This window comes from Dermacentor variabilis, chromosome 2, assembly GCF_050947875.1.
Source record: "Dermacentor variabilis isolate Ectoservices chromosome 2, ASM5094787v1, whole genome shotgun sequence".
In the NCBI taxonomy this organism is placed as follows: domain Eukaryota; kingdom Metazoa; phylum Arthropoda; class Arachnida; order Ixodida; family Ixodidae; genus Dermacentor; species Dermacentor variabilis.
In genome coordinates, this window is record NC_134569.1 from 246,555,094 (window position 1) to 246,582,704 (window position 27,611).

The 27,611-nt window shown below is 47.9% G+C and overlaps 1 protein-coding gene across 2 annotated transcripts in view; it reads right to left on the reverse strand.

Moving 5' to 3' along the window:
- The window catches only part of LOC142573218 (uncharacterized), a 325,311-nt gene that overhangs the window by 106,234 nt on the left and 191,466 nt on the right, over positions 1-27,611 (reverse strand). For both annotated transcript variants that reach the window (XM_075682810.1, XM_075682809.1), the window contains exons 22-24: positions 14,999-15,086; positions 10,160-10,375; positions 321-400 (exon numbers count right to left, since the gene is read on the reverse strand). In XM_075682810.1, coding sequence (XP_075538925.1) covers positions 321-400; positions 10,160-10,375; positions 14,999-15,086 — 384 coding nt within the window. The remainder of the gene's footprint in view (positions 1-320; positions 401-10,159; positions 10,376-14,998; positions 15,087-27,611) is intronic.

Below are 27,611 nucleotides of genomic sequence, written 5' to 3' on the forward strand. Positions count from 1 at the left end.
ACACGGCTCCAACTAGCCTCGATAAACATTATTTAAATTCTGTGGTTCTATGTGCCAGAACTGCAATCTAATCATGAGGCTCGCCATAATGAAGAACTCTGAATTAATTTTGGACACCTGGGGCTCTTTAACGTGCACCTAAATCAAAGTACACAAGTATTCTTGCACTTAGGTTCCATTGAAACACAGCTGACATGGCCAGGGTGACCCCTTTGGGGACAGAAATTGTGCTTCAGAACACTATCCAAGAACTGCTTATCTGCCCACCGTTCTCGACACAAGAGACACTGCATGCTCGGGGTCAACGTGCATCCATTTACCTCCGTTCTTTACGGACTTCCTTCTGATGCTCAGTCAGCACTTGTTTCTTTTTGACCGGAGAGACCACCTGCACAAATTCCTACAAGAAATGATTTGCCATTAATTACACAGTCACACAGGCTAGTGCAATATTCAAAATGTCAAGTACACACCACATAAAAATAAAGACAAAGAAAAATCATTACAAAGGGGAAAAAAATCATGATTTAATCAAGCACTGACGATAAACATTCACCAGGCAAGACTGGTGTCCACATAAGGAGAAAGCTATTTCAGCTCTATCAACAGTGAGCTATCCTTCGAGTACAATGCCAAAAAAGTTGTGAAGAAGCTCGATGAGCCAGAAAGGAGACAAAAACGAAAGACGGCGCTGCCTCGGAGTTGCCGCACCAGCTCGCCACGGTGTCGTGGATGATCTGCTACGGCTAAGTTAATCTTTTACGGGTTAATTAAAATGGACCAGCACATTGCATTCTAAAAGATCCAAAGACTGAACACAGCAAGTTTTAACAACATGTATATGGAGCCACAATGGCTCAAATATGTGAATATACTTTGTAATCTATAATGTGTGGGGTTCTCCTCCGTACTCTTGGGACAAAGGAACGACAACACAGTAGTGCAAACAATCACAAGGGCAATTATTGCACCTTTCATAGATCAATGCCTGCAAGCCGAGTTGATATCCACAAAACATGCCGATGGGAGCGCGACAAATCTAGGAAGTCCGGCTCACCGCGACCGGATAGCGAGCGAATATGTTCGCCCCATGCTAGATCCCAACGCCTGGTCCTTCGTGCGTACGGTCACTCTAACGGTGGCGTGTTCGAAGGCGGCCACGCGAGACGGTCTCGCAGAAGCATGGGTCGGCGCGCGCGCGGGACGTCCACGCTGTTTGCCGATCCGCCGGGAAAAGAGGAAGCGCCTTGCCCAAGTAACCCCTGCCTGTCGGCGGCGTTAGCAGTGCAACACTCGCTCCCTCTCTCGTGCTGCGCCTCAACCACTCCGACCGCTGCAGGCGCCAGGCCACGTGGCGAAGCCGGATTACAGGAGACGTGCTATGCAGGAAAAACATATCAGGGGACGCGCGAGAGTCGCGCGTCCCCTGATATGTTTGCAAACGAGGTACAGTTGAACCTCGCTACAACGAAACTGACGGGGCGCGCGAAAAATTTCGTTAAAGCGAAATTTCGTTGAGGCGAAAACAGGCCAAAAACACTGTCAGGTTGGACCACATAGTCCCAAAACATCATTTATTTCCAAAGAAGTCGGTCAGCTTCTTCTGCTTCTTTTTTTTTGCCACGAGTGCAGTGGCGCGGCTTTCGCACTCGGTGAACAGTTGCATCGCGACGTCGTCATCGTGAGCACCGAAAAATCTGCGGATCACATCAAAAGCATCCATCACATTTATTGCAGGTGGTGGCGCTAAGTCCTCCGCGTCGCTGTCATCATCCGATGATGCGTCGTTGTGGCGAACGCCCTCAATTATAGCTTCGTCACTCAGCTCCTCGTGAGCTAGCACTTCACTGTCAACAGCGATGTAGTCGCCGATGTGAACATCGGCCGGCACATCTCCGGAGTCCTGAAGGGCTGCCCATGCCGCATTGGCCTCTGTGGAGGGTGGAGCAATTGTACTGCAGCCTTCCTCGTCCGACGTGGAGTTCGCTGCCAGTTGAGCATCGGAGTGAAAGCCGGCGTGCACAAAACAGTTGTAGATGATACGCGACTGGTTGCCGTCCACGCTGCTGAGACCATCTGTACAGCCATGTACAAATCCACTTCGATTGCCCGACCGGTGTCGATGTTTAACACCAGCCGCTGAATCAGTCGCTGTCGATAAGCGCTTTTAACGCTATTGATGATACCTTGATCCAGCGGCTGGATTAAAGCCGTGCAATTCGGCGGGAAGAATCTTACTTCCACGCTTTGAAGCTGAACGTCTTCAACGTTATGCGCTGAGCAATTGTCGATGAGCAAACAAACCTTACGTTTCTTTGCCGTCATGTCACGGTCGAAAGCGGTTAGCCACTCTTTGAAAACGGCCCGTGTCATCCAAGACTTCTTATTGGCAACATATTTGACGGGCAGGCTCTTGCCACCTTTGAAGCACCGCGGCTTCGCACTTTTGCCTATCACCAGTGGGCAGCGCTTGTCAGACCCGTCCATGTTGCAGCACAGGAGCACAGTCACACGCTTTTTGCTATGCTTCCCTCCGCTGCATGGCTGGCCCTTCATGTGAAGCGTCTTGGAGGGGAGGAGCTCGAAGAAAAGTCCCGTTTCATCGGCATTGTATATGTCTGATGTGGCATATTTCTCCATTAATTCCGGCACAGTAGCTGATGCCCAAGCAGATGCAGCGTCGGCGTCTGATGAGGCCGACTCCCCACACAGCACTTTAGCGACGATTTCATGCCTGGCCTTAAAACGGGTCAGCCACCCTGAGCTGGCTTTGAAATCATTGATGCCCAGCATACAGGCATAGCCAAGTGCCTTTTGCTGCAACATGTTTCCGCTGACCGGCATCTTCTTTGCGCGCACGTCGAGGAACCACGTGTACAGAGCCTTCTCAAGGTCCTCATGAGCCGCTTGCGTCAGCTTTTTCCGCTTCGCGGATGTCCCCGAAGAAAGAGCTTGCGCTATCGCGTCTTTCGACTTCAAGATCGTTGACAGCGTGCTCTGTGAGATGCCGAAGTCCGCTGCAACATCTCCCTTTTTCCTGCCACTGGATGCCGCGCTGATAATCCGTGCCTTCTCTTCAAGCGAGAGGAACTTCCGCTTTCTAGATGAAGTCGCCATGCTCGCATTCATTACAGCGCACTAGCAGCACAAGCACGAGTGAAAAAAACTAGGGCAAACGCGCTGCTGTTGCCAGGCTGCTGCGTCCTTTGGCAACGGATTGGTTGCGGCTCTGAATTGGATTGGAAGAAAACGGGAGCTTGCCCCCGCGCCTTGTCGCAAGGCAGCCAGCCCGATAGTCATCAACACCAAGCTATGGCGGTGATCATGTGCGTTTCAGTGAGTGGATTAGTTTGGTCCAGCGAATGTTTAGCGAAACAAAGCAGCGTGGGCCTATGGAAGTACATAGATGGGCGGCGATATGCTTGTTTTATTGTAAGATATATTTTTAAATCGAGCTTCGCATAGCAAAAATTTCGTTGAAGCGGAAACGCGCCCCAAAAATGGTTCGTTGTGATGAGAAATTTGTTCCATTACTTTGTATAGCGAGCTGACGGGGAATTGGAAATATTTCGTTGAAGCGAAAATTTCGTTGAAGCGACGTTCGTTGTAGCGGGGTTCGACTGTAGTACATGCAACAGTGGCCGTGCTGACGAAATGTCCACACGCTGTCGATAGCATGCGAGCCGACATTGTGCCTGGGTACACCGCTGGCGTCCGCCGGTCACAGCAGCAGCTTTGCAGACTCCACGGCACGATTCCAGGCCAGGACTCCGGAAACGGCAACGCAGTAGTCGGAACGAGCAAGCGTCGCTCGCGCCGACTCGCCCTGCTGGCGAGAGCCGCAATAGCTGTCGGTGACTGCCGGCTCTTTTGTCCGCCGCCGAGGGTTGTGAGCTGGATACAGGAGGCCGCCGAAGTCGCTGCGCCGAACTGGCCACAGCATCACCATCGCCCGGGGTGGCTCGATTGTAGTCCGGAGCAGCAGCGCAGACGATGTGCAGGTGACAGAAAGCAAGGGGTGACTCCAATCACGCTGTGTACACTCAACACACTCGGCAAACACTAAAGTAGTGCAAGGGAGAGGAATTCTGCATGCGCATCGCCCACGTGGTACGATGTTCAACTCGGCTAGCAAAAGATCGGGCAGCTACTCAGATGCGAAGTTCACGTGAACGAAGCTCGCTTCCTTGAGTCGAACGAGTAATTTCAATTCGTGCGAGGCTAAATAGAATGAGGGAAGCAAATTGCAACACCTCAATGCCACGGTCCACCAGGTTGTGTCCCTCCCAGTGCGACAGGCAGCTTCGTAAAGCCTTAGGCCTAAAGCGTCGCTACCCTGACAACAACCGGCATCCAAAAAGCAACACCCGAAATGGGCGCAAAACATGCAGCCGCGAGGAGTCGTCAGCTCTGTTAGGTGGTCCTACTCCGCTCGGTGCACACAGCATCCGAGTTGACGGCGCCCACCGTCCCAGACAGTGTCGGAGCGCCCGGTGCCAGGCCACAATACCAGTCGGCCCGTAGCGGCACCCGTGGCCCGCGGCCACCCGGCTCCCAGAGCCACGAATTCATCAGAGTCAAAGAGATAAGAGAAGCTATTTACGTGAGAAATTCGGACCACCCACAAGGCTTCCGAACTCACTCGCATCAGGCTTGCCAGTGCTCCGCGGGCGCTAAGCGTCGCTCTCCCAGGATGCAGATGACGTGGCTCTCGTACCGACGAATGTCATTAAAAAAAAAAACACTTGCGAAAAGGCTTAGCATGTTGACATGTTCAAACACACTACAGCCACCGTTGCCTCGTTCAAGAAAGCACGCCGCCAACGCTAGCGATCAAAATCCACGCTAGCCCAACGCTTCGTTCAAACAAAGGTCTCGAACGAGGCGAAACTGTTAAATCTATCGTCCGATGCCCCAAGAGGCCCCACGTTGGGCGCCAGATGTGGGGTTCTCTTCCGTACTCTTGGGACAAACGAACGACAACACAGTAGAGCAAACAACCACAAGGGCATTTATTGCACCTTTCATAGATCAATGCCTGCTAGCCGAGAAACATGCCGATGGGCCCACGACAAATCTAGGAAGTCCGACTCACCGCGACCGGATAGTGAGCGAATATGTTCGCCCCATGCTGGATCCCAACGCCTGGTCATTCGCGCGTACAGTCACTCGAACGGTGGCGCGCTCGAAGGCGGCCACGCGAGACGGTCTCGCAGAAGCATGGGTCAGTGCGCGCGCGGGACGTCCACGCTGTTCGCCGATCCGCCGGGAAAAGAGGAAGCGCCTTTTCTCTCGGCGCCCAAGTAACCCCTGCCTGTCGGCGGCGTTAGCAGCGCAACACTCGTTCCCTCTCTTGTGCTGCGCCTCAACCACTCCGACCGCCGCAGGCGCCAGGCCACGTCGTGAAGCCGGATTACAGGAGACGCGCTATGCGGGAAAAACATATCAGGGGACAAGCGAGAGTCGCGCATCCCCACAAATGTCACTTATATACCAGCGCTCAGATTTCAGCAGGAAATTCAACATATGGAACATTTTGACCTTCATTTTCCTATCCAATAACCAACCTATTATGGTGAAGTTAACCAGCATATCCTTATCAAAGAATGCTTTATTAGTCCAAACTGACTTAGTATGGCTCTTCATGGTCCCTTTAAATTAGACGGGCCACTTTTGCCATATCTACAGGTTACATAAACCACACACTGGTGAAAGGTGGGTAGTCTTTCACTGTCATTGTCAAGTTCCCCACACACTTCCCCACTTACCCCTCCTGTGCCACAGAGCGACAATGAGTACAGTGGTGGAACAGCCGTTTCACCTTTCGGCGGAAGTGTTGGCCCAGGCAAAAAGCCGATTTGACGCAGCAGCAAGCACTTTTGGCGAGGGTCAAATGCATGTATGCTTATCATATACAGTAAAACCTCGTTAAACCGTACCCGCTTAAACAGTAGTTTCGTTTTAAAAGTAGTAAAGTCAAATTCCCGACTCAGCGGCCATTGAACATAATGTGTTTCGTATCCGCATAAACCGTACCAGCTTACTGCGTACGCATCAGTTAAAACGTAGCATTTGAACTTTTCGTCGCGCAAACACGGCGCTGCGCCGTCTCCATCAGGCGGCCCGGCAGAACAACACGCCTCAGAGATCGGAACAACGGCCTCGAAGTGCCCTGTGCGTTTGCGCGTGAAGCCACATCAACATCAACATCATTTCGACGCGGTGCCAGAGAGCGTTATGGCGTCGTGCAAGCGAGGACTCGCGTCGTTCCAAAGCTTGTATAAAAAAGACGCCGGGTGCTCAGCATAGAAGAAAAATTAGACATCGTCCGTGCTATCGAACGTGACACGAAGAAGTCGGCGCTGACACGCAACAGGGATCTGCTGTTGACTACAGTGTGTGGCATTTGGAATGCGAAGAAATTGCTCGGCAGCGCTGCTGCGACCGCGAAGATATGTCGGCTACGAGATTCGACTTTTCGCCATCGTTGCCTCAGTTGTTGCCGAAGTGTCGACTAGCGACAGTGACGAGGACGACACGGAAAGCGATAGCACGGGCGATTCAGGCCCGACAGTGGCATAAGCTGCGCGTTGCGTCAGCCTCATGAATGCAATCGTCGCGACGACAATAGGGGCGCGATAACGTAACTCTATTCCAAATGAAAATTATTCCAAACTCCGGCACCCGTAATGAAAAAAGCGCCCCCGGGACTTCTGCAGCACTCCTGCGCACGTGCACGGTGAATACGTAACGCCAACGAGGAATCTGCCATGCGAGTGTTTGCCGAGAAGAGGGTGCTGGCTGAAAAGCTGGCACGCAGCTTCAGTAAGTTTGAGGCCACTGTCGTCGGCGTGCTAGGCCGCCGCGGCATCAAACGAAAATAACGCCTTTGTCGCGCGAAGTGAATAAATACTGCATGTTTTTTCCCCTTTCATCGCACTCTCTCTGAGTTCCGTTTTCGACAGGTAAGTAAGTGGGCGATCTCATGCTATTCGGTTAAACAGTACTACCGTTTAGTACGTACCTTTCCCGAGCTCCGGCCAACTACGCTTTAACGAGGTTTCACTGTACTACGAAAATTTGCATATATTTTGTGGAGATGGGTTGGGCGAGGCTTATCTTGCGAACGAGGTTATCAAAGAACACGACGCTCCTTTGCACCACAACGCATATAGGTCGCTGCGGCCGGGTTCAGTGACTCCCCCGATACAGCGCGGAGAAGGCACAAGAGAAAGATTGTCAACAAATGCCGGTTTATTAACCGAGGATGCAACACAGTGCGACAGTCACAGCTTGTGGGCAAAGGCTCACCGCAAGACCGATCGAGTATGCACGCCTCCACCGAACATGACATAGTGCAATACACTTTTGCCATGCCATGCACGTTAGGGAGCTTTTGAACAAAAATAGCGTCAGCATCACTGTGCATGCACAAGACGTAAAGAGCGTTTTGCGTTTGCAGCAGCAACGCTATTTCGCCGACTTAGTGTAGCAATTCAAACTTGAGTTTTGTGTCAACAAATGTGGAGGCACCCATCAAAGTGGAGGCTCTCGCCGTGTAGCAAATTCGACTGCAGTCCTCATAAATCTGCACCCATCAAAACCAATCAACGGCATATAATGTTCTCGCTTTCTCTCATTTGATTCAATAAAGCATGGCACAATGTAAAAAGTTATGCAAACCGATTTTATTTTTTAACCTTTGAAATTTGTACATTGAAAGCGTTCTTGCATCTCTCCCTCATTAATATGCGGCCGCCGCAGCCGCAAGCAAACCCGCGATCTTGAGCTTAGTAGTGAAACACCAGAGCTATAGTAAAGTATACCCCGACGGGTCACAAACTTCTGGGTGCACCGATAGCTGAGTCGCATGTACGAAGTGACATTGCGAAAATCAGTCGCAATGTATGGTCATGGGAAATAAAGTTCAAGAATACAGTAAAACCTCGTTAAACCGTACCTGCTTAAACAGTAGTTTCGTTTTAAAAGTAGTAAAGTCAAATCCCCGACTCAGCGGCCATTGAACATAATGTGTTTCGTATCCGCATAAACCGTACCAGCTTATTCTGTACGCATCGGTTAAAACGTAGCGTTTCAACTTTTCGTCGCGCAAACACGGCGCTGCGCCGTTTCCATCGGGCGGCCCGGCAGAACAACACGCCTCAGAGATCGGAACAACGGCCTCCAAGCGCCCTGTGAGTTTGCGCGTGAAGCCACATCAACATCAACATCATTTCGACGCGGTGCCAGAGAGCGTTATGGTGTCGCGCAAGCGAGGACTCGCGTTGTTCCGAAGCTTGGATAAAAAAGACGCTGGGTGCTCAGCATAGAAGAAAAATTAGACATCGTTGCCAAAGTGTCGACTAGCGACAGTGACGAGGACGACACGGAAAGCGATAGCACGGGCGATTCAGGCCCGACAGTGGCATAAGCTGCGCATTACGTCAGCCTCATGAATGCAATCATCGCGACGATAATAGGGGCGCGATAACGTAATTCTATTCCAAATGAAAATTATTCCAAACTCCGGCACCCGGCAATGAAAAAGGCGCCCCCGGGACTTCCGCAGCACTGCTGCGCACGTGCACGGAGAATACGTAACGCCAACGAGGAATCTGCCATGAGAGTGTTTGCCGAGAAGAGGGGGCTGGCTGAAAAGCTGGCACGCAGCTTCAGCAAGTTTGAGGCCGCTGTCGTCGTCGTGCTAAGCCGCCGCGGCATCAAAGGAAAATAACGCTTTTGTCGCGCGAAGTGAATAAATACTGCATGTTTCTTCCCCTTTCATCGCACTCTCTCTGAGTTCCATTTTCGACAGGTAAGTGGGCGATCTCATGCTATTCGGTTAAACAGTACTACCGTTTAGTACGTACCTTTCCTGAGCTCCGGCCAACTACTGTTTAACGAGGTTTCACTGTACATACAAAATGTAAACATGACTGTTGAATGCACTTAGGCCAGCGACGAATACCTGCACGGTTCTTCTATTTTCTTTCTTAATGGCCCCCATGTGATCACGCTTTGTTAATTTTGGCACTATATGCATAATGCCAAAATTAACAACCTGGCCCATATATATGCAAGCAGTAAAACTGGTGGTACAATTATTAATTATAATCTATTCACTAACTCAGATATGCGGAAGCCGACACGTGCTCACTAATATCGTTCTAAACTACGCACCGCATGCAATTCTAATCACAGCAGCTCTTACAAAACCCTGCTATCACCCATAAACATAGAAAAAGTTAACCTTTCATCCTAAAATGTGATATCCTCCTTCGGCAAACTCTGCGGAGCTACTCGGGTTCGATGAACACCGAAATAAAGAGCGCCAGCAAGATGGCGCAGCGGCACTACACTGTATGTCTGTCAGAGAAAAATGCAGCAATGATGAACCGCACGACTCCAACAAGCCTCTCCTTCCTTCTACGATGATGATAACAGCGTGCTGTTGGATTTGATTTCAGTTTCTATATATGCAAAGCATCGACAGAAGGAGCGTTTCCCTCGTATGCTTGCTTTGGCACAGGCTTGGCACAATTTTCCACTAAGATGCCGTTCTCACGCAGGATGGTGCAAAGGCACCCTCTCGGCACAGTTTGGCCACAATTGGCGCAGCTTCTCCACCACTGTGACTGGCCAAAGTTTGCTAACTCCCCCCCCCAAGTAAAGAGAGAGGGGATGGGGGATTACTTGAAAACTTTAAGCATACACCACCGATACTGCTGCTCACACAGTAATTTATCAGCTTAGGCATACAAGGTGGCCTTTATTGGTTGGGGCGTGCAGCGTTCTGTAATCAAAATTTTTACAGAAACCTGCTTGCTCTCAGAGAATCACCTTGCCAACTAAACGCTTTGTTGCTGGCCACAAAACAAATTAAACTCTGACACTTTAATGTCTGCGTGGGCAGTATGTAACAACGCATGATTACGTCATTAAAGCTGCTTGAATAGTTTTTTAACAAAACAAATTGCTTCTTTGATATTTGCACCATGCTCTAAACAAGCTGCATGTACAGACACTCAAGCATCAACCAGTTTAGTTCACATTATGAGGAACAGCATTTGGGCATCAGTGTGGATGGAATAAATGTCGGGCTGCTTTACCCATCAACTAGTGTATGGACCCACAGCTGTAAAGCAAGCTCGCAACATACGTCAGCCCGGAAGTCATAGAGGGAGCGCCTCTTGCGCGGAGACTGCGTGGCCCTCTGGGGTGTCCGAAGCCGCACAACTGTGGGCCGTGTTGTTGAACCAGGACTGCCAGACGGAGGAGTCCAGCGGTTCTTGGACGAGACTAGTGGGCTGAATGAAAGGGCTTCTTTCTTTTGTTGTGGTGTTGTGGGAAGACAAGCATCTGGCACCAGGGAATCCTGTAATAACAGGGCACATTAGTGCATTGCTCTAGAGCATTGGTGTCTAGAAGATGCTTCTTTGGCAATGTATGCAACACCGAACCTATCCTTTTGAGCTCTCAGAAGGGGGGACACAGCATACAAGTAATGTGCAACACATACAGCAACCACACCAAATGCTTGGGAGAAGAAAAGACAACAGTTTGACACAGACCTTGCCAAACAACTTATTGGGCTTGTGTGGACATCACTGTTCTAGTTTGAAGTGAATAGTTCCAATAGTTGTGGGATTTGCATAAAACCTGGACATAAGAGCCAGATGTTGACAAATCTAAAAAAAGTGGGCTCTTGCAAGAAATGAAACTGGTTGGTATCACTAGAGTCAGTTTATTTCAAAGTGCCAACTTTCAGATATTTTCATGCAGATATGCAAGTTCAACATTTCTCACAACTCCAGCTCTATAGAAAACTTGTCTACAAGCTATTGCTCACTCTATTGCTTCCGCCTCCTTAAAATTTTGTGGTGGTTGAGGATGCAGGAGCATTTTGCTTTCGCCCATTATGTGTCGTCACAATGCTGGGAAGTGAAATATTGATTGTACGACGCTGGCAGCACTTATACAGTGCTGTGCAAACTTAGACTGATGTTTTCCATCTACATGTGAGCTTAACCTGTTCCATGCTGTTGGTGTACATATGAAAAAAAAAATTTAATGTGATTTAACAGAGATATAGAGGTGCAGGTTAAATGCAAATTTCGATTTCAGGTGTGCCTTCCCACAGCAGTGCAAATTTCGCCTGGAGGTATAAAGTGTTCCCTCTGTAGGGCAAATTTCTCTGCTATCAGCGTTACCGAAGGCGTGGGGAAGAGAACAGCTAGCTGAAGACGGGACATGTACAGTTCTTCCATCTGTGAATCGAGAATGTTTTTACAGGGATTTAGGTGTTTCATGCAGTCATTTCCGAGGGTTATATGCACATATTTCCTCTTTCTTTGCAGGGTGTTGTGTAGTCAAAGTCCAATATTTTGGACTCCCTAGGGGCTGCGAAAATGTCCAAAAAAATCAGGCAGTCCAAAAAAAATGAATGCATGCCTTTTTTACTGGCCCCAAGGGCTCAAATCGCCACAGGCACATCCAAAATACTTCTAAAGGCCTGCCAGTACACTTATTAGGCATATCGGTGATTGTACTGTGATAAGAGAGGGCGGGTGCACACGTGTATAATTAAAGGGACCCTGAAACAATTTTGACACTCTTGTACAAACATACTGAGTCGTTAGAGTAGGTCCTTCTGATCATTAATTGACACATCTAAGTGCTCCATGTAAAGCATGTATTTTATTATAAGGGTCTAAAAATGAACATCGTTGTCGATCGCAGCACATCGCTCGGCTGAATATTAAGCTGCCCCTAACCATTTGACGTAAATTACCCTAGTGATGCTAGTAGGGCGAGCTATCCGATTGGCTGCCCAGGGCACGTCATCAATAATGTTCCTAACTTTATGGTGAACAAATGTTGTTCATAATAGTTGGAATGTTAGTTAATTTGTTTCTATATAAAGAAAGTAAGAGAAAGAGAACTGAAAACAATTTCTCTTTAAAAACTATTCAAAAGGCACAGCGCGACTGGGATGGAGACAGAGAAACACAAACCACAACACAAGCTCTAACTAACAACTGCTTTTATTTGCACCGAAACCGGCCCATTTATGCGCAAAAAGGCTTGCCATGTACCATCGCAGTTAGCACAGATATGGCCACACATGATCAACCAAAAACAAGATACCGCAAATGTTTAAGAAGACATTGCTAAATCCATAGAAACAGTAAGAACAAGATATGCTTTACTGCAACAATTTCTCACTACACTTAAGCACTTCCGGCACACAGCAAGCGCCGCCTGCTTGTGTTACAATGTGCTCCGTTTTGACAAGAGCTCTGCCGTCAGTATCGGTCAGTCTTTGCGCGAGCACCATGATTCGCCTTTTTTGCGTTGTGCGCTGCAAATGTAGCGGCAATATGTCAAGCTGCGACACCGTGTCCCTCTGCAAGGCAGCAGACGAGCGGAGTGGCTGCAGCGCATCAGACTGCCGCTATCCGATCGGCACCAGGATTGCACACTTGTGGCCATCAGTTTACACCGGAAGATTACTAACGCAATAGCGTTTCAAGAGTTTAGTATTCAGGCAAGTGCAAGGGGACAGGGCCTGGCTGTTTGACGGTGCCGTTTTATGGGATGAGCAGAAGTAATAACGTGAATGGTCTGCACGATGCAGCCACCTGGTGGCACAGAGCTCAACCAAGCACAGTAACTGTAACGAAGTGTATTTCTACTGGTGCTGGTGCAAATTTTTCGCAGCAGTGTAATCTTTAACATGTTTTCATAAATGTTTAAAATGTTTTACACTTGAGTAAAGCAATATTAGCTCTTTGTTTGGCTGGTTAAGCTCTGCGCCAACAGGTGGCTTGACTGTGCAGACCGATCAGGCCGCTCACGTACGTCCACGCTAAAGTTCCTTCATCGGCTTGAGTTTATGCCTCCACCCATCCGTCGAAACGCCCAGCTCGCCTGCGGTTACCAGAATACCAGACATGTTCGGCACTGCGACAGAATGCATGCAATGCACGCTGCTTCAATAGCTCTCGCTTGGGGTTGACTGCCAAGCAGCTGGCAGAAAGGTTGGAGAGGCTTCGCGCACTTGCTCCCAGAGAACTGGAAGTAGACGACTTGACGTGCCATCATGACGCAGAGCCAGTGAAGGCGGAGCTAGCCCCGATTACTCGGTGAACGAGTTGAGGAGAAAATGCATGGCTATGGAGGAGGGTATCTTGTAATCGTCCATCGCTCTCTTAACATGAGACGCTTCACACAAATAGTGGTGTGAATCCTTAACTTTAGCTGTACCCTTCGCTTCTACAAAATTTGTCCGAACCGTTTCAGGAGCCCTTCAAGGATTACACACCATGTCCCATTCTACCGGTGCTAACATATGGGGCAGAAACTTGGAGGTTGACAAAGAAGCTCGAGAACAAGTTAAGGACTGTGCAAAGAGCAATGGAACTAAGAATGTTAGGTGTAACATTAAGAGACAGGAAGAGAGCAGTGTGGATCAGAGAGCAAACAAAGATAGCCAATATTCTGATTGAGATTAAGAGAAAGAACTGGAGCTGGGCTGGCCACATAATGCGTAGGATAGATAACCGGTGGACCACTAGAGTTAGAGAATGGATGCCAAGAGAAGGGGAGCGCAGTCGAGGACGAAAGAAAACTAGATGAGCTAATGAAATTAGGAAATTCGCAGGCGCAAGTTGGAATCAGTAGGTGCAGGCTAGGGGTAATAGGAGATTGCAGGGAGAGGCCTCCGTCCTGCAGTGTACATAAACTAGACTGATGATGATGATGACCGTGTCCAGAGAATTGCCCCTTCCCACTCTCAGTATGCTTCACTGTGTAATACCATTTTATTGAGACGAAGCTTACTTTTGGAAACCGGCATTATGCAACGCGCCGTGCTTTGCAGGCTTCAAAGCCATTGGCGAAGATTACAAAGGCACAGTCAGCGCCATTGCTAACAGCTGCTAACTGTTTAAATGAAACACACAGCACCGAGCAGCAAGAAGATTGGTAGGGAACGTCGAAATAGCTATTCCTAGCATTGCCGCAGTGGTGGGTACGGCTGCCAGTGGATCTGCATGTGAGAGCGCCGGTTCAAGGCGGGGAGATAATCAAAATGGCGGCAGCAGTGGGTTCGATTAATGCCGTTTCGGACCTGCAGGCATGTCAAAAAGTTCTGAAAAATCGGACGGCAAAGGTTTCTTGCAGCTGAAATTTCAGAAGTTCTTGTACATTAATCTTATGGGGTACGTGGCGGTGCCGAGAAGGCTTCGCGGAAAATTGTCTGGAAAATGGTTCGTCGACTGTAATTGGGAATGCAGCTTATATGTGGAAAATACATACATTTGTCTGAATACAGTAGACCAGATTATTAGATTTTTTCGGTTAATTCGATACTGACCGAAGGTGCCGTTTGAAACCAATGCATTTCTATGGGCCCAATTTTTTGTTATTTTGATTCTAAAATTGGTCAAGACAAAGTGCATGCAATATAGTACTTCGCTGCAGTGATGTGGGCATGCGGCAGGGCACTGCAAGCAACCTCTTTCTGACACTAGCAGGAAGTGGGAAAATACACTTCCCTTTTTATGGAACCTACGTATAGCAACAAGCTTCCTCCAATGGCGTGCCGCATGACATCCTGCCAAACGAACACTTTTGGGGACAACCATGCATGCAGCTAATCGCACGGCAACTCTGTGCCAAGGTTGTTGCTAGGCCTAAATTGCTTGCGCTTCGAAGCTGTGGTGGGAGGCACTTCAAAGACAACTGTTGACAATTGCAAAATGCATAGCTTTAAGAACACTTTGAGTGTTCGAGAAAGATAGGTTACTATTCATGGCACCCAGGCCATAAAGCATGCAATACGGACATGCTGTTTTGTATGCGATTTTCAGGTGTCTTCATGCCTGAAGAAACTTTGTTATAATAACGTTTGACTGCATTTTGCAGGAAGTAAGTATGAATTGGAAACCACCTCTCCACCATAAAAGTGGGCTGAGACAAGGAAGGGAGCAAGCACCTGGGAGAAGGAAGCTGGCTCACAGATCTCCAATGTTTCAGGCTCCACATCAGGCACCAGGGAGGGTTTCACCTTGCGCAGCAATTCCCTGCACCGGCAACAAGGGTCACAATACAGTCAAGCCCGATAAGTAGTTGAAACCAGTGAAATCAAACCACGACTTATGTGAAACAATTTCTGGGCACTGTAAGGCTACATCAAGAGTACATATCAAATATATGGCTACACTGAATAGAAATCATATCCACAACTGACACACACCTGCATTGTTAATCACCTTCAAAATCTCAATTTCATATCATGTCTTATATACATTTCACATAGTTACTGTCTTCTACATTTGGCAGCCCTAAGGCCGTGAGGACTTTCTCATTTGTTGCCCTTTGCGGACACTACAGCATAGACAGCCTGAAGTATCTGGAGTGTACTAGGCTACTAGATTGCACAACAGAGTTGTAAAAGAAACTCGCAACTATCCCTTGCATATAAAGCCTCCAAAAATTTTCGGGCAACTGACTTTTGGACCAGCTTGATTGCCCAGACTTCCCTGTGACCGCTATCTACCATATACAGTCGACTAAGGGCCATGCTTGTGTAAGGGCTGCTCCCCTCAACTTGGCAGTCTAAATTTTGAAAAAAAAGAAAAGAAAATCTTGCCAGCAAATGGCAGCATCGTCGCGTCTCACGTACAGAGCATTACGCTGGAGCCACCAGATGGCAATAGCTGTCCTGCGGCTTCGTCAGACGGCGCTATCTGTGAGCTTCGGGCATGCGGCACTATCTGGGAGATCTTGTTGCTTTTCTAGCCGGCACCATTGATCTTTTGTGCTGCCATTCATTTTGACGACTGCCTATAGCACAACCGCTTGCGATGGAAAAGAAAGAACGCTTAACCGTGTACGATGCTGCGTTTAAACTTCAAGTTGTCGCATATGCCGAACAGAATGGAAAACGTGCAGCCGGCCGGAATTTCCACGTCGACAACAAGTGCGTGTGTCGCTGGTGCGACCAAAAGGATGAGCTGGTCGCAACAAACAAGACTAGGAACGCATTCCGTGGCAAGCCTTGCAAATTTACAAGACTCGAGAAGGAGCTCATGAAATACGTCACGGACATCAGGAAAGACGGCTACACGTTGTCAACCGAGATGCTCCGCGTACTATTTGTTGCAACTGTTGTTTATATTTTTACTTATACACTGTACAGGAGGTCCCATTACAGTCTTTGACCTCGGGACCTCCTCCTGTATATTATCACCTTGTACTATATCTTGTCTATTAATAATAAAACCTCAAGGCCCTTGCAATCGCATGCCACATGAACATTTCACCTACGGATTTCAAGGCAAGCGAGGGATGGCTTCAAAGATTTATGAAGTGACAACTCAGCATCTGCCACCAGACAACACTCTGCCAAAGACTTCCACGTGAGTACGATGACAAAGTGATCAAGTTTTACCGCTTTGTTAACGCTGAGAGCGGAGCACGAGTACCATCTAGACCAGATAGGAAACGCGGACCAAACGCCTGTTTGGTTCTGTGCTCCTGAGAACACGACGGTCAACCAAACCAGTGTGAAGAGCGTCCTTGTTCACACGATCAGTGCCGATCGTCAGCACTGCTCTGTAATGCTATCTGTCACAGTGGATGGAAGCAAGCTCCCCCCCGTACGGAGTGTTTAAGCAAAAGACGCTACCCAAGGAGAGGTTCCCGAATGGAATCATCGTCAGAGTGGAAGAAAAGGGCTGGATGTCCAATGAACTAGTGGTGGACTGGGTGAAAACGGTGTGGGCTAATCGGCCGGGAGGCCTGCTGCGACGGAAGGCCGTGCTCGTATTGGACAGCTTTCGTGGCCACCTCAAAGAGCACATAAAGGCTCGTCTTGCAGAAGCTCGTACGCATCTGGCAGTCATCCTTGGCGGTTTAACAAGCATGCTGCAACCACTGGATGTGTCTATTAATAGGCCGTTTAAGGCAGAATTCAGGTGCCAGTACTCTGATCGGATGGCAGAGGGCCACCACGAGAAAAGGCCGACCAGACGACTAAGGAGGCGTCACTTCAGCGGCTCTGCTCTTCGATTTTAAACGCATGGCGTGTGGTGTCCACGGACATTATTGTGAAGAGTTTTAAAGGGACACTAAAGGTTACTATTAAGTCAACGTGGACTGTTGAAATACCATCCCATAAACCTCGAAACGCTTGTTTCGTGCCCAGGAGAGACTTATTTTAAGAGAAAATGCGTTTTGAAGCGTCCGCGTACCTCTAGCGCAGTTCAAATCGCCCGCCCTCCGATCGAGGAGTACTGACATCACGGTCTCATAGCGACGTTGCGCCATCGATGAGTAAAACGGCGTCCGCAGACGGCGCTACGGCTTTTCTGCGCAAAACGCAAACGCGCAGCCAGAAACAGAGCCAAGACAGAGCCGACAGCAGAGCGAAAGCGGGAGTATGGTGGCTAGCGGAAGGAGAAACGCGCGACCATAAGCTGGTACTTCATTCTATGACGCAAACATCGACGCTCGTCGCAATGGACCCTGACAACGACAGATTGGCTCGCGATGCTGGGCTCAACTTCAGCGATTTGAGCACTGATGAGTGCTACCTGCTGCTGAGGGCTAGCGCTGCCGGCGTCGTTGTGTACTACGACGGCGGCCTCGACAGCGGCACTCCGGAGCGGGAAAGCAACGAGGGCTTCCCACAACATCACGTGGACGTGGCATTCTTGCTGCTTGTTCCAAATGAAAGTTTCACGAGCCAGCAGAACCCGCGCAGCACGACGCGATAACGAAACTACTGAAACTCCAAAGCGTGCGCGGCGCAGAGTCGAGCGAAAACGAAACCTTTCGACCCCCCATACTACTGAAGGGTAACGTCAAAATGTTATTCTTTCTTAGAATCGAATAGGCATAGTCAAGTAGCATTTTCTTCCGTCTTATAATCGAATGAAATGATATTTTTAATGCGAGTAGTTGAGTATTAGTAACACAAATTATGAGGAGTGCTTTCGTCATCGGGCTAGTACCGGAATGTCGCTGGGGGGTCTCAAATAGTGTCATGCATTTACCTCAATTTCTCGGTTACTAAAGCTCTGTTCGCGATTATATTGATGCCTTAGACGTTCTAGAACATTGCTCTACCACTTTAACTTGACTTTCTGGTAACCTTTAGTGTCCCTTTAAGGTCACCGAGATTTCCAATGCCATGGACGGCACTGAGGACGATTGGATACATGAATGTGCAGATGACCTGAGCAGCGGCGACAAGCTGGGCCCAAGGAGCGATACCGATGAAGACATTTAGCCAGGATGTCCGCAGCTAGATGCCAGATATCCCATCGTTAGGTATATATGGCACGATTAAACAGGTTTTTCCATATGTGGATCGAAAACTGAACAAACATTTCACACTTCTGTGGAAAGGCCGCACCCCATAAAAATTGCGGAAAAAAAGTGCGGCCCTTACACGAGTGTATAAGGTACTTCCCCAAACTAGGTTTGTGCAAATACTGAATATAGAATATTTGAAGAATTTTTAAAAAATTTAATGCTCCGAAATTTTGGGCAAGAAAACATGATGCTGCACATGCTCGGGAGTCTCCTAGGATTGCATAACAAAAATGTAACAAGCTGTCTGTAACTTATGTACATAGAAATCAAGATACACAGTAACGTGTAGTCTCATTAAAGGAGACACTAAAATGGTAAGCGAGCACTGATTACAGTTCAGTTCTAGTATATGAAGGTCTGGAAAATATTTTTTATGAATAGAACTTCTGTTGAATGAAATAAAGTGCTTTTTTTTCTCTAAAACTAATGAATTAGGGACGCTCTGTTGTACAATATACCAATGAGGTTCTCAGTGGACCTGTGTTTTGAAGCAATCTTATTTATTTTATAGAAAGTTTTGCTTTCCAGATTTTCTCCAAAATACAGAAGGGTTATGCCAACTTTATGGCACGTGGGTTATTGTAAGGCCTGTCTGCGTGATAGGCGAAATGACCATGGAGGAAGGAAAAAGTTAGGAGGGAGCATCGCGCAGTGCAATTGGAGCTGAACTTGTCGGCCAAACACGTGATCGCAAATTGAAGTGCGCGGGTGGTTTTAGTGTTGCTGCTCTGCAGGCAGAGCCATGGCAGGGCAGCTGAACAGGCGTGCACCGAATAAAAAATTATGCAGATTCCACGTACTGTGGGAATTGATATAAGCGAAGCATTCCGTGCTGCTTGCTTTGAGTGATGATAATTACTGGTCATGTTGATGGCAAATGTTTAAGTTTTTCGACATTCATTTCAACACGAGAATGGCGAGTTGATGTTAAGCGTTAGGTAGCTTGTGCGCACACCTCCTGTTTGTCTGCGTAGTACACAGAACACACAGGGGGAGGTGTTTGCCTGAAGCATTGTTGTGCGCCGTATTTCATAACCTCTGAGAGGGTTGAGCATTGTCATTGCCTCGCATGGCACATTGCATCATGGCAGAGGTATTAAACGTTTATTGAATTATCGGACTGTATGTGCCAAAACCCCAATCGGATTATGAAGCATAGCACTGGATTAATTTTTACACCATGGTTTTCTTTAACATTCCCTAAATATAAGTGCTTGAACATTGTTTATTTCGCCCTTCTTGAAATGTGGCTAGCGCAGTCGGGATCAAATCGGCGATCTCAGGCAATGACATAGCTGCAAAGCTACCACAGGGGCACAGAAGTGTTGATTTGAGGTGCAACCGCTTTCGTAGTGTTGCCTAGAACCTACAGTGTGCTTTAATTAATGCGGCTGTGCTTCTGCACACCCTGCATAAGTTGTCTGCTAGGCATATTTGCATGGGGCTTATTTTAGAAATAGCAGAAACGTACTGTACAGTACCTTAAGCTTAACCCTTCGCTATCACTAACGTACCGATACATTTACGAGTTTAACCTCTGCAGTGTCACTGACGTACCAGTACATTCTCTATAGTGCGTTGAAAAAATTAGCGCTGAATTGCAAAGCTGGCGTGCTTGGACTGGTCGCGCCACCTGTCGAATCTTTCTAGAAGTTTGCATTTTCACCCCGCACTGTTAGTACGTATATTGAAGAGTACGGAGCGACGACACCCACCCTTCTTTGCTGGGGGGCATGGTCGCACCGCACGCAGTACTCTCTCTGGCTGAGCAACTATGCGATGCACATGCGGTTATGGGTACAAGCATTGTTCTGCCATCTGCCACAGGGTTACAGTTTTTTTTTTTAATTTTGTTGGTGTGTCTGGTACGGCACGTCAAGTTCAGGGGCACATGCCGTTTCCTCTCCAATAGACCGAAACATGACTCGATCACTGATTTCGCTCGCTCACCCCGGCCTTGCTCGCCGCTATCAGCAGGAAATGAGGTTGACGATGATGATGAATATAGTGTTTTGTGGTGCAAGGGCTAAGTATGACCAAAGAGTGCCAGGCCAATGGTAATGAGTTAAAAGTGAAGCGATAAATTACAAGCAATAGAAGTGACTGGGCTGCAAAGGGATGGTCGTCGTAGAGTGCACAAGAGCTACATGTAATAAAACTATGGCAATGACTTTAAAGCGTGCCAAGGACACGAAAGATACAGTGTGAGAGAATTATAATGTACAAAAATTGGTCACAGGCTAAAAATTCCAAAAAGCACTACTGCCTTAACAGAGCCCTTGAAGCACAAGGACATGAAGGCGTGCGCTATACAAGGACTACTATCACAGCTGCATTCTCTAAAAAGAGGATGCGCTACGAAACTATTGGGCTATTAACATGCAAGACCACATGCTCAAGAAACCTAGGACAGCTTTGGTGTTAAAAGGAGGTTCATTACCAAGAAAGATCGCGGGATGGAGAGGGACACAACAGCAGTATGCTAGAGGAAAGTGTTTCCTTCCTTCTCTCTCTATTGGCTTCCAGACATTCCACGAGGACGTGGAGGATGATGAGCCCCTCACCGCATCTACCACAGGTTGGAGGTTCATGGCCAGTCAATAGAAAATTCTGAGTACCACATGTGTGTCCTATTCTGAGTCGGCAGAATACATCAGTTCTTCGTGTTTTTGTAACGGAGGGCCAGAAACCTAAGTTTGGCCTTATCAAGTAGAGCTTATTTTTAGTTTCAGTGTCCCACACGCATTGCCAGTGGCTTCGCAGTTTCGTTTGCACAAAAGATTTGAGATGTGTGGTAGGAATAGCAGCAGTAGGATTAATAGCTTGCGATGTAATTGATGTGGCCATTTGGTCTGTTAGCACATTACCTTCAATGCATCTGTGGCCAGGAACCCAGCATATTGTCACCTGTCTACGAGATAAATAATTATTGCACAAGAGTGCAATAAGAGTGCAGTGGTCAGGGCATCGACCGGTGCAATGAGAACTGCTGCGAGTGTGTGGACTAGGGATGCGCATCGAGCCGAGGAGGTGGCCATTGCCCTGGCCGTCGCCGACCCCGAGTGCACGACTGTGCTCTGTGATTCCACGACGGCAGTGAGAAATTACGCCAGAGCAAGAGTGTGTGGAGAAGCTGCGCGCGCGTTGCGTGCAGTCGATCTCGCGAGTGAAAATCGGTGTGTCGTAATAAAGTGGTTTCCGGCGCACATGGGCAGTGATGTGTCGGATCGCGGCAATGCAAACCACAACGAGACGGCAAACACAGTGGCACGAGGACTAACCAGCCGTGCCGCTGCTACTGTGGTCGACCCGTCGTGGTGGTGGGAACTCAAGGACAGAATGACCTCCTATAAAAAAAATTGTGAAGTGGTACAGACTAGAGAGAAGGACTATGCCGCCACCTCATCCGGGCTTGACCCGTAAGGAAGCGGTGTTATATTGACAACTTCAGACAGGGTCGTTGTTCACCCCGGTGCTGATGAGGCACGTGTGTCCGAGTGTTCATGTGAGTGACCTGTGTTGTGTGTGCCGAAAGGAAATAGCCACTGCAGCTCACATCAAACATAAGCACAGCACACACTACCAACAATAATGTCACTGCAATGCGAAAAGGGAAGAGAGGAGACCAATAGACAAAGCTCCCCATCAGGAAGCCGCTTTTGATAGTAGACTACAATAAGGGCATGCTTGATGTTGACAAGTCCGATCAACTTAGTGCTTCATATAATGTCTTGATGAAGTGTGTCAGGTGGTGGAAGACACTGTTCTTCCACTGCATTGACATTGCTGTCGTCAACAGCTTCATCATTTTCTAAGAAAACGGAACATCACCCTGAGATAGAGGAGCTCTCTAGAAAGACTGGCTTTGACCAGCTTGCATTGCGAATTGAGCTGGTAAACCAGATTTTTGGTATGGACAACAGACATTAGTCACCCTCCACCTCCTCCAAAGAAGTCTGAACACAAGCCCCAGGTGCAAAAAAAAAAAAGCGCTGCAATTGCAAGCTCTGCTACGAGAAAAACAAAGAGACGAAGGCGGCAGTTTTTTGTGAGCCATGCGGTGTGTATCTGTGTTTCATCCTGACGAGGGACTGCTTTGGAAAATTACAAGCCACTCAACCACACTAACCTTATTTTTTGTGGAAAGAACAGTTTTCCGCAAAACATTCTGAAACTTGTGTCATCTCTTTAGGACATAATAGGCTACAAAATGTACATTTTCAAATTTTTTCACTATTGAGATTTTTAAAGTTGTGCACCTTTTCCAAGCAGAACGATATCCTCACTGTATAAATTTTTACACTATAAACATTTTTTGATTAATTTGCGTAATAAATATATATGCATCATTTATGTTATTGAATAGAAAATTCTCTTAGCTACATTTTGATACCAAACAATGTAAATAAGACACTAGTACACAGTCGCCAAAAAATGTTTCCTTCCACCTTGTAACAACTGCCCTTTTTCCCCGGATAGCCAAACAGTTGAATCCATTTTTGTCTGCCCCCTTGGACACCTTGTTTGGGCCCTGTTGTACCTGTTACTCACACACTGTAAGGTTGTAGGATTTGAAACCTATTTGTATGTCATCTACATAGACTGAATAAAAAATAGCTGATGGTAATGATGTACGAAGCGTGTTGATCTTAACGACAAAGAGCATGCAACTGAGTATGCCACCCTGGGGTATCTCAGTTTCCTGTATGAATGTATGCGACAGTGCATTAGCTATTTCCACCCGAACTGTACAATTGTGTAAGCTTTCTATAATGTTTAACATGTTGCTGCGGATGCCCAGTGCCAACAGGTTGCGCAGGATTCCGTACCGCCAGGTTGTGTCGTACGCCTTTTCCATGTCAAGAAACATCAATAAGAAGGATTGTTTATGTACGAAAGCATCGCGAAGGCTTGCTTCGATGCGAACGAGATGGTCTGTTGTAGATTGCCCTTCCCTAAAGCCACATTGAAATGGGTCAAGCATTTTGCTGGACTCTAAGAAATGTACAAGACGAAGATTGAGCATTTTCTTAAAAATGCTTACAAAGGTAGCTCGCAAGCGCTATAGGACAGTAGCTGGTCGGCAATGAATCGCCTTTACCGTGCTTCCAAACAGGGATCACAATAGCTTCTTTCCATTTAGATGAGACATACCCAGCAGCCCAGATAGTATTGAAAAGTGTGAGTAGCATGATTTGTGTATCAGAGTGCAGGCACTTAAGCATATCGTACACGATTCTATCGGGGCTCGTTGCAGAGCTTTGACATGCTGATAAGGAAGCTTTAAGTTCGGCGATGGTAAAAGGATGGTTATAATGATCGCTTGGGATACATTTCCGATTCAGTGGCTTAAGTCTGTGAGGGTACCAGGCCGACGCCAGGTGGCATAGAGTCGCAGGCACGGGACGGTAGGCAAGTGTGTAGAGTAGCATCAGCAGATCGGCTGCTGGAAAAGACAGACATTGGCTCTGGGAACAAGAACAACAAACGGTGTTCGATAAAGCAAAACGGTGTTTGCAGCAAGCAGAGGTCTTGGTTCACTTCGACCCTTTACAACAGCTGAAACTAGAGTGCGACGCATCGCAAAAAGGAATCGGCGCAGTGCTTTTTCACACGAAAGGGAACATCAACAAGCGGATCGGATTTCGTTCAAGGACATTGTCGAAAGCAGAAAAAAATTATTTGCAACTTGAACGTGAGGCACTGGCCCTCGTATTTGGAGTAATAAAGTTTCGTGATTACCTTCTAGGCCGAGAATTCATCCTCGTCACAGATCACCAGCCGCTCCTGGGCCTGCTGAGACCAGATCGGCTCACTCTGCCTCTGGCTGCTGCTCGTATACAGTGCTGGGCGCTCTTATTTGAGAGGATTTCACTACAAGTTACAGTATTCGCCAGGCAAGCAGCTCCTCAACTCGGACGCGCTTAGTAGGTTGCCACAAGAAACTTTGGGGCCAACCACGAAAGGGGAGCCACCTGACTACGTTCTGGCACTCGCATGTGTCCAGGAGGGGGCAGTCTCGGTAGAAGAACTCCAGGCACTGATGGCAGGTGATGCAGTAGTTTCAAAGGTCATGCAGTACACAAGATACGGGTGGCCTCCAAGCCCTAAAGCAGTAGAACGAAGCTTACTCCCCTTTTACGACCGCAGACTGGAACTGTCATTGGCCCACCGTTTGCTGTATTGGGGCCGTAGAGTTGTCATTCCAGTTAACGTGCAACATAGAATGTTGCACATATTGCACGAGACACATCAAGGATCATCGACGATGAAATCAATCACTCGGTCAGCTTTCTGGTGGCCAGGAATGAACCACAACATGGAACAACTGTCAGCAGGGTGCACGAGCTGCATCCAAAATCAACCAATGCTGGTATCTGCTCTGCCAGTTAACCCTTTGAAGGTTTTGGCCGTACATGTACGGCGGCGGTTTTCTGTCCCGCAAGGTCTTTGCCGTACGGGTACGGTTCCGACCCTCTGTTTAAAATTTCTCGCCATAATGACAATGCGTGCTCACCGGGAGGTGCTGTCACCTCTTAGCACTTACAAGATGTGTTTGAAATTTGTGCTACCTTCTTGGGGAGATAAACAGGACTGATTGCTAGCTTCAGCTCGTCGCTCAGACTGCGGCAACGCCCCTTTGGCGGTTTCGGTTCCGCCGTGTGATTGCAACGGAGGCGCGCGAAACGTGGTTTTTCTCTTTGTCGGCACGCTCTCGCAGGGGCGGCGGAAGTTGATTTCTATCTTAATTGGCACTGCTCTTAGCTTGTTTATCACCAACGTCTTAGCTTGTTTAATCACCACCGCTCACGAGGTATTCTCGCTCTCTGCGGCAACACGCTTATGTGAGAGGGTGCATCAGACCTCTGACCAAGGAAGCCGCACGCAGAGATGTCATGTGTGCGCCAACACAACTCCTCGCTCCAAGAGAACAGACACGCATTTTAGGCGTGCAGACTGCGATAAGGCGCTGTGCGTAGACCCGTGTTTCAAGGAGTACCACTCTCGGAAATACTATTGAACATTTTGCAGTTCTGAGTGATGCCGACACCAAAATACTGTTCCTAATTATTTTTTAGTATTTTTTCCCAACTTTATACATTTTGTACATTTAAGATCCGCAATAAACTAATTTGACCACCTGGGAAAGTTTTTTTGAAAATAATTCGACCCTCAAAGGGTTAACTGGCCGACGTGCTAAGAAAACTGGTCGAGAGTGCATCTAGATTTCGCGGGGCCAATCAAAGCAAACATGATCCTTGTTCTCGTAGATGGTCACAGCAAATGGATCGAGGCCATACCAATGAAACAGGCGACCATGTCTTCGACTATTACTTGCCTGCGCAGCTTTTTTAGCAGGTTCGGCATTCCTTGCACCATTGTTTCAGATAATGGGACGCAGTTCAGTAGCCAAGAATTTACAGATTTTGCGAACAACAATAACATAACCTACCTGCGCACGGCTGCGTTTCATCCACAGTTGAATGGCCTAGCCGGGAGAGCTGTTCGAACTGTTCAAGATGGGCTGAAGACATTGAACCAGGGCAGATTAGAAGATTAGCCTTTGCAGACTACTTTTCAACTACCGGAGAACACCCCTTGCATCGGGCAAATCTCCTTCGGAACTTCTTCCTGGCTACCAATTCCGGTCCCGCCTTGACGCATGTTTTCCTCCTTTGGTTGCAGGAAGATCAGGAACATCGGATGACTGGACCCTTGCACCAGACACAAATGTTTATGTCCGTAACTTTGGTAAGGGTTATAAGTGGAAGACAGGCATGGTAAAGTCAGCAGATGGAGCTAGGATGGTGACAGTGGAAACGCCTGAGGGCCTCGTTCGGTGACATGTTGATCAAGTTCACACAAGGAAAGGCCCAACAGCTACCCAAGGCCACAGGGAAGGTGAAAGCTCATCCATCTCGAGAACTCCACAAGAAATTCCCGGAGTAGGGCCTAAGGCAAAAGCCGAAAGTCGTGAAATGTCACCACCACAGCGTCAGTCATCACCCCAACCCCTGGACGCACAAGAGAGAAACGGTGAACCTACAGTGGCCACGAAACTCCGACGCTCAACCCAAGAGCGCAGAACTGTTCAGCGTCTTCAGCATTATTGATGGAGAAATGTTACAGTGTTGTTCTTATCATTTCTCAGATGAAGTCAACAGCTACACGTGCCAATGTGATTGGCTATCTCATGTTTTCTTACTTTGTTTCCCTTCCCCTCCTTCCTTAACCTGCCTTTATATTTCGATGTGCACTGCAAATAAATGCCCATTCTTTTAGCTTGTCAGCTTGTGTATGCCTTGCCTGCATCAAGCACAGTGTCCGACTTAGGATGTAACATGCCATTTCTCTGCATTGTACACGCTGCTAAAAGCGCTCCCTCCGCGTGCGCAGTTACTTTCGCATGGCTGACTGCATGGGGCCTTCGACTGTGGACTGAAGCGATGGCTCTTATGATTCCGAATATGAGCAGAGCATGGATTCGAATTCAAAGAGCTTCTCACCCGAGGAAGGGGTGAGTTCTGCAGCGTCAGATGTTGGAAAGCTGGCACCACCATTCCCATGCACGGCAAACCGAAAATATGTGGAAGAACAGCGATTTCTCACCCACGCTGTTTCCTTTCGACGCATCATATTTCGGACCGTCCTTGAGCGCAGCTCTTCCATCGTAATAATAATCTAAAAAATTACTATGCTTGTACCCTGATATTCCCGAAACCAAGCCGACACTGGGGCTGCGTCATGGCCAGAAACACCCGACAGTGAAAGGGTTAAGAAATATCCTCTTTCCCCACAACCGCTGTTGTGTTTAGTAGTAGCACTTGCTTGCCTTAACATGTCACTTTTCCCCTATCCCCCCTTGTATGGGAACTGTGAGCCAAGAGTGGTAAAGTTGTTATTCACTCACTTTGCGACCCAGTCAGTTCTACCCATTCTCTGCCTCCTGTCCCCTGTCCGACCTACCATTTACCTAGCTTCCCTCTGCACTTGCACGCTAGTAGAAAGGTAAGCAATGAAATTTCTACAATGCTTTTGTGGGGGTAGGGTGGCTAGCGGGGGGGGTCATGGATATTACAGCTGTCAAGAAGCTAAAATAGTAAAGCCCATCGCAAATCGAGTTGAACATTTTCAAATGGAAATAAAAAGAGATGCATCCAGAAGTAAGTATTTTTAAATACGGGCTATTTCTATCAACTGATAGCAACCTCATTGGTATGAGGCCT